The sequence below is a fragment of the Chanodichthys erythropterus genome, chromosome 13 (assembly GCF_024489055.1).
Source record: "Chanodichthys erythropterus isolate Z2021 chromosome 13, ASM2448905v1, whole genome shotgun sequence".
NCBI classification, from domain to species: domain Eukaryota; kingdom Metazoa; phylum Chordata; class Actinopteri; order Cypriniformes; family Xenocyprididae; genus Chanodichthys; species Chanodichthys erythropterus.
The window spans coordinates 6,977,460-6,985,801 of NC_090233.1; the positions used below are offsets into that span (position 1 = coordinate 6,977,460).

Genomic DNA, 8,342 nt, shown 5'->3' on the forward strand with positions numbered 1-8,342 from the left:
ATGCGCATACAGACAAACTGATTTTAGAATGACAAATTAGCCCCAGCTTGTTGAACACACTTGATTCCTAATAATGAAGCTTAATAATTGCCACCTGTTATAATGAACGATATCGCCACAGTTTAAATCTTAATCGAAACAACGCCATTTCTTCGAATAAAAAAAAGATAGGCCTAACATTACCGGGCTTTATTTACACACGGTTTGCTGTCTATTCTAACATAGTCGACGAAATGTATTTACAGCTTCAATCCAAAAGCAGATTTCTCGACCTTCATTTAACCAGCGGCTTACATGACTGGGACATGAACGAAGAAATAAAGTTAACGACGACGACTGACCAGTTTTACCACGGTAAAAAAATTTCAGTGAGAAATTCACTCGAGTTTGCGCAATAGGGCCGTTTATTCAATGTCACTGAAGTGTCGTGTTTTGGCAGATGACAAGCGGACTGACCAGTATCTGGCGCAGTGGCACTACGCGAGAATCTCCAGAAGATCATTACCGGCCGAAGCTCACAGGAGTTTCCTGCTCCCGCTCAGCGCCAGAGGTGTGTTCCTCAAACACTGCTTTCATTACATCACCACAGATTACTAAACCTACAACACAAACTACATCTCCCAGTGAGAGGTTTCTCCCAGAGGTTTCAAAGCTTTTTCATTGCAAAGCCCGTAAAAATGCAAATTCAGTAAAAATGCATTTAAAAAGAGTAGCTACACAATCACAACTATGTTTCTTAACACACTTAAAGGATTAGTCCACTTTATTTCCTGATCATTTACTCACCCTCATGTCATCCAAGATGTTCATGTATTTTTTTCCTCAGTTGAAAAGAAACTAAGGTTTTTGATGAAAACATTCCAGGATTTTTTTTTCCATATAGTGGACTTTACTTGACTCCAAACGGTTGAAAGTCAAAATTAGTTTCAGTGCAGCTTCAAAGCATTCTACATGACCCCAGACGAGGAATAAGGGTCTTGGAGAAACCATCCCCCATTTTCTAAAAAGGAAAAAAAAAAAACACAATATTTTTATATATATATATCTATATCATAATCATATGTTTTAACAATAAATGCTCATCTTGAACTAGTTCTCTTCTCTATTAGAATTCCGGCAGTGTAGCGATATGGCTGTATATCAGCACGCTGTGATTCGTCCGTAGGCACGAGGCCGCAGGTAATCACAGCGTGCTGATATACAGCAATATCGCACGGCTACGAGTGTGATATTGCGTTTGTACAACAGTTCGACGGCACGAGTGTGTAAATAAATAAGAACAACAACGGAGTGTCTTTAAAACCCTCTTTTGTGCAGCACTACTTCCTTCCGCCACGGATTCAAATCTCAATTTGACAGTTGGACCAAGCCTCCGTTACTAATTCTAAAACGTCACTTTAGAACTAGCAACGAAGGAACGTTGAGTCGCTTCATTGAAACGCATTGAATTTTCTACAGTATTAGAGAGAGGGAGAGAGAGAGAGAGAGAGAGAGAGAGAGAGAGAGAGAGAGAGAGAGAAGGCCAGTATCAGTACCGGTGTCTGGTATATTGCATTACATTCATTCATCAAGTCGATGTCCATAATATTACATCCTTTATACAAGTCTGTTTGAATGTCTGCTGAGGTAAGCGATCTTTGTATTTGTCCTTTTTGTTTTCTCAGCTTTGGGAATTTTCCATCCATAACACCACAGCGCTAAAACAACTTGCTTTTGCAAAAGTTCCTTTCAATTTAAAAGTCTCTTGTGACTCACTATTTCTCCTGTAAAGTGTTGCCGCCATCTAATGGCGTATTAATGTAATGTTCACTCAATCCATATTACTTAATGGACATATTTATATAAAATAATATTTATTGAACAGCATATAAGCACAATTGTACAGTTCAGTCAAACATAAAGCACTTATTTAAAAAAAATAGGTCACCATTTACGCTGGTATGTGGGTTTTACAAATATTTAACGAATGAAAAGGATTTTAAAAAGCTTGTGACAAAACCTCCTAACTCCATTGGATCCTCAAACTGTCAATCAAGCCTCATTAATCCACCTCACCTCGTGAATGAAGTGCGCACGCAGTTTGGACATCTCCTCTAAAGATCTGATGTTTGGGAAAAAAAATTGTAAAGCGTTTTCTTTACTCAAAAAAAACATGTTTATAAAGTTTAATGTTTTATGTATCTGAAGCAGAGAAGAGTCTGATATGTCCAGTCTAGTTGTAGCCAATGTGCTATATAAGGATGTAACGTTTATTATTATCAAATTTAATATAGCACAATTCGACTTGCTCTGGAACAAATAATAGATTAATAAGACCAAAGACTGCCCGTTCTGTGTACTCCAATTGAATTATGTCTCATGTTTAACCACTATAAGAGCCAGCGGCAAATCCCTGAGGCACTGGCAGAGATGAAGCTGTTCTCGGCGGTTACAGAAGCACTGAATGGCCGCTGACGCACTCGAGCTCGCATCTCCGAAAACGTCAAAACAAATTGTAAAATAGGCTCTGTTACTAAATATGAGTCACATATTTCAGATCTAAACAACTACTTTTTCGCCTAAAAAAAACTATTAAAACTACAGTTCGTGGTACAAAGTGGTAGTATTTGTAAAAATTACGGTTGATTTGATCGGCCGCCATGACGGTTATTTCAAGCGGAGTGATACAAACGGTGAAAAGGCAGTAGGAGTGCTGTTATCACTGAAATATCCCATCGCTATCAGCCAATCAGATTCGAGAACCAGACAGAACTGTTGTATAAACTAATATAACTAATTGTTATAAACTTGTATATGATTGTAAATATTGTAGATATTTTTTGTCTTTGTAGATTTTTTCTTTAAATATTGTATATGACAATTTAGTTCAAACTTTGACCTGTGGAGGGCAGTAATAGACTTAGGAGTGCTGGAATTCAAATAGAGAAGACAGCTAGTTAAAGATGAGCATTTATGGTTAAAACGTATGAATTTTATTTCTTTAGAAAATGAGTGACGGTTTCTCTAGATAAGACCCTTATTTCTCATCTGGGATCGCTGTAAACTGTCATTTTGACCTTCAACCGTTTGGGCTCCATTGAAGTCCATCGGTCTTTGTCAGACACGTGATTTTGTTGTGTGTGACGTCACCGCGGCGCCATATTTGTGGTATCCCTGCTGACTGTGAGAATGAAAGAGATTACACGAGTTGAGATAACAAGCAAATAACTCGCAAATATGAAGAAGCACAAGAACTAAGTTAAAATTTCATATCGCGATAAACTCACCAAAGATGCCAGGGACCGTTATTTGGAGAAATTTTCATCCATTCATAACATAGATCAGTACGAACTGACTGCAGTAAGTTGGAGTGCTACTGACCCCGCATTGCTACCTAAATCATCATACTTAAATATTGTTAACTGTCTTGTTTATGGCATAAACGCATAGTGAACAATTTAAAAACTATAAATCCCTCGAAGCCCACAGATATTTCACTAATGGGTGCAGGATTTACTTATATTCTGAAGGAAGGACTGCGATAACACAGTAGTAAACGATAATGATGATGATGTCGTGTTAACTATATAACAAGTGCATGATTAAGGATGGTTTAGTGTTATCAGGAAGAATTTTGAACTAATACTACCCTTTTTTTTCATGCATTTTTTTCTTTATTGCATTAAGTACATAAACCAATGTATACCACAATAAACATTGTTCCAATAAATAAGGCATCATCAGAGATGTATGTAGAATTTAATAGTGTATTTTATTATAGTACATTCTGATATAGTATACCTTTTAGAGCCAAAATAATTTGTAAATTATTGTCCTCCATCTACCTCTGTGTTGTCTGGGTCAATGACATTATGAGTCTTTTTTTTTTTCTTTTTTTTTTTGTCCAAAGGCCTTAATAATAATAAAAACAAAGGTATGTCATGCAAGTTAAATATCTGATTTACAGATTGTGTAATACTGTTAATACTATAAGTGCATATAACCTAAATCTACAAATCACCCTGAAATTTAATTATACATGCTTTATTGTTCATGCAAGACTGGATAAAGCATCAGCACATTTTTACACTACAATTCTACAAAAGATTCAAACATGCGCTGATTGGTTTCTCTGTGAAAATCTCAAAACAGTCAATAATCTCTGCTACTCTGTATTTAAACACAGGAGACATATTTCTGTGCAAATCATCTCTGTCTGCCCATACAGCTGAAAGCTTCAGGTTTGCATAGATATGACACAGTTTCATTGAATGTTCTGTATACTGTTCTGTATACCGTCTCAGGGGAAACATTAGAAGTTTTGTGCAGGCAGATCAAATCTGAGGTATATTAAGGTTCACAGAAGCATTTGAAATTTGTATTTGTTGCGTCTGGAATCAGAGGCACAAAAAAAAAAAAAAAAAAAAAAAAATTTTAATAACGCCATAAAGGTTCCCAGGTTTGGCAGACCTGTATAGTACATTAACATCATCATCTCCAAAACAAACATCAGACATCCTGTACATATCAAGTCGGTTTACTTCTGCACATGCAGATCACCATCTCCTCCAGCCTCCTGCATCTTCTCAGTGTGAAGATGATCACTCTCTCCAGCCTAATGGACCATAGTGTTAGCTGACTAACTTGGGTAAAGTTGGTTTTATATTCGCACATCCGTATTCAATAGCCTTGTTAATCACACTACATTGGACATTCAGTGGACATTCACAAGTAAATATGCCATTAAACAATACTTGCCTATTTTGATCGACTGTGAAAAATGTTATAGGTTGACAATCGTTGGTTGTCAATATCATGTCGCTGCTTAAAATTCGCAAACATTAATTTATTGCATATTTATTGGAAAGTCTGAATTTATCAGAAGTCTGAATGTGCAAATATAAAACCAACTTTACCCAAGTAGCTGACTGGATTGTTTTTCCTTACTTAGTGTCTGTGTGTGCATCTCAATCAGCTCTGAGCTCTTGAATCAGTATATTGTGTATACAAATTTTGTGACTGAGACAGTCCTGATCAGTGCCCTAACTACTGAACTAGGGAGCTGATTGAGACACAGCCTGTGTTTAATGCTGATGTGGCCTTAATGTAGGGAGGGATGGTGTCCAGTTGGGGTCAGTCTCCATAATCTTTAAGCAGGCTGATCTGCAATGAAATGAAAAGGTCCACAGACCACAGCTGTAAAAAGTAGTCAGAAAATTAGAATCAGTATATGGATACAGAGCAAAAATGTCATACCTTAAGTATAAAAATGCTGTAGCAAAATTAAGAAAAAAAATGTAGACATATTCAAGTAAAGGGATTCAGTTTAAATTGACTTGTTTCATAGCACATACAATCCAAAACAATGCGTTGTTATAACGTTTTCTACTTTAGAAAACAGAAACCTCTAACTTACCTTTGTGAAATGTAGAAAGCAAACATACATGAATGGAGATATCTTGACGAAAGTGATGTTTTGCGTCTCACCGCGGCAACCCGTGCGATCCGGCGCCTCTGTTATTGCCTCTACATACTCTCCGTACAGCCTTTTTTCAAGTAGGAAACCGACTAAATCTAATCTCGTAGTAAAGTTTTTGACATTTTCTATCATGGGACATTTTATTGCAGCTTTTCACACAACAAAAGTGTGCCATTTTTACAATGAAAAGAAGCCAAAGAAGAAACAACTCTGCACTGATACAGAGATTGTTTGGATACCTCACAAATGGCGGCGACACCCATAATGCACTTCGGTTTTCACGAGTGTGACGTCACCTGACAAAGACCGATTACATGGAGAAAAATCCTGGAATGTTTTCATCAAAAACCTTAATTTCTTTTCGACCGAAGAAAGAAGGACATGAACATCTTGCATGACATGGGGTGAGTAAATTATCAGGAAATTTTAATTTGAAAATGAACTAATCCTTTAACTTATTTATTTTCAAGTTTATTTAAAATTTTATTTCCAGTCTATTTGGAAAAAAAAAACATTACTGGAGTGCATCTTGAGACAAAACAATGGCACTGACATGTTTTAAGATATGTCAGTGCAAGTCACATTTAGTTAAAACAGCTCAAACATACATTTTAGTCTGGGACTATCTTAAGCCTTGTCTGTGAAACCAGGGGTAAAAATTCCAGATGAGCGTATCCTCTAGAATAGTGTTTGATTCTCTGAAAATCCTTATGTGAGGGTCCTTTCTGATTGGTTCCAAATGATGAAAGACCTTCCAATAGGAATCTTGTGTACATTCTTAAGATTTTTTTTTTTTTTTTTTTCCCTCCAACTCCTGTTTTTAAGTTTCTTGATTCTGTCTTTAAAGAGCCTGAAATACAACCTAATCTGTGGTTGATGGTGAATCCCAGTTTAGCCTGCCCCATAAAATACCCTATTAATCACCTCAACGCCCCAACACCCCCAAAACCAACAGCACTTTCAACAATGTCAAGAACCACCACACCTGTTCTGGAACAAAGTGTGCGGCCAGTGATCCTGCCTGATGAGACCTGCCTGAATGAGTCCGTGCACGACACCTCCCTCTCCAGCGAATATCAGGTATGAGTAAAACAGCATTACATACTTTGTTTGCCACGCTGATGTAATGTCAAGCAAACCTGAGAGATTATTTATGTCTTGGAGAGTGGCATGTAAAACATAAATGTTTGAAAGCTAATTTGATATCTGACCATTTCCACCTTGTCCCAGTTCACCGATGAAGATGACGCCTCCTCTGTAGACGTGCCTGTTTGTCGTAAGGTGAAGGGTGCTCGGAAGGGGAAGACGCCCAAAGCGTCCACTCGCAAACTGGGTCTGACGCAGAACAGAAGGCTTCAGAGAGCGCTGCAGGACAGCATCAACCTGAAGAACGGCGGATGGCCTCGGCCACCTGTTAACTACTGCATCCTCATCGCCATGGCCCTCAGCAGCAGCCGTAACGGCAGTCTTAACGTACAGCAGATCTATAACTTCACCAGGTCTCTTTTATATAGGGTTAAGGATATATATATAATATATATAAATATAAATATACACACTGCCCTCCAAAAGTTTGGAAACACCTCTGGTAAAGTGTGGTTTTGGACTATATCAGCATAAATCCTTATTTTATGGTGCAAATACATTAAAGTAACTTGACATTATCATTGAAGACCAGCAATAATTTTCATTTTGATTACATAATAATGGCAATATCTACATGTCAAAGTCAGACATGCCCCTTTGCCAGCGGTGATGCCTGGTTACTGGATTAAACTTGGCCCAGGTTTGTAAAATATTTTTGGGTCAGCACACCTTAATAGCTTCAATTGATTGCCAATTAAGTTTAGAATGCAATGAACCAATTAGAACCCAGTTTAGGTCAGATAGCTGCTAATGCTGGATATTTTGAATCAAAAATTTAATTTATTTTCTATGTATAAACTGTTTATGTAATAAAATGTTTTAGTAGTTTGTGTTGTCCCTTATCAGTGCAAAATTATCACAAATTAAAAAGGATTCATGCCGATATTGTTCAAAACCCCACTTTTCTAGGGCGTTTCCAAACTTTTGGAGGGCAGTGTATATTTACTTTTGGCTGCGTATCTCATCCCATTTTCTTTTCGGTCTTTCTAGAGAGCACTTCCCCTTTTTCCTTACAGCTCCAGATGGGTGGAAAAACACAATCCGACATAATTTGTGTTTCAGCAACAGTTTTAAAAAGACCCCACAGCAGGTATCTGGAGATGGCAAGAGGAAGTCGTGTCTGTGGCATCTCACTCTGGACGGCCGACAGAGACTGAGAGATGAAATTCACACACTTACAGGAGATTCCTTCAGAATGCTGAAGAGGAGCATGAACTATCCAGGTGAGGACTTGCATCTGGAAGGGCTTGAGTGGTGAATTAAGCAGCATTCTGTTTAACATGAGTGAGTTAACTGATTTTACTCTATCACAGATATGATTCAAGCGTTGCTAGAGCTATAATCTAACCCCTGACTTGACCCCTGACAAATGAGATCATCAGGCTGGATGGCAGGACCGGCCATGATATATTTTTCTTTATGAATTTGTGAAATATCACCTTTCTCTCTTTAATTTCATTGTTATTTATGAAATCGTTTTCTTTTTGTGTGCCTGTTTCCTTTTTCCTCAATGTACTCATTGTGCCTTATTAAATAAAGAAACTACAACAATAATATGCATTTGTTTATTTCCTTAAAGCAGATTTTATATATAATTTTATATATAATATAATTTTATATATATATATATATATAAATTATAATAAAAAATCACCCGTATGTATAATGCATTATACATACATATACTTTTTTTTTTTTTATATATAAATTATATTAAAAAATCACACGCATGTATGTA

General features: G+C 37.0%; 1 protein-coding gene across 2 annotated transcripts; it reads left to right on the forward strand.

Annotated features, from left to right (window-relative positions):
- The first annotated feature begins 215 nt into the window (after positions 1-215).
- Positions 216-7,959, forward strand: foxr1 (forkhead box R1). Of its 2 annotated transcripts, none has more exons than XM_067408134.1 (6): positions 216-354; positions 440-550; positions 6,306-6,538; positions 6,689-6,957; positions 7,595-7,827; positions 7,918-7,959. In XM_067408134.1, exons 1-6 carry the CDS (start codon positions 234-236, stop codon positions 7,944-7,946), a joined length of 996 nt encoding a protein of 331 aa, XP_067264235.1. In that variant the 5' UTR covers positions 216-233; the 3' UTR covers positions 7,947-7,959. The 2 variants fall into 2 exon arrangements, with proteins under 2 accessions (XP_067264235.1, XP_067264236.1); XM_067408135.1 differs by having other exon boundaries at positions 6,414-6,538.
- The last annotated feature ends 383 nt before the right edge of the window (positions 7,960-8,342 follow it).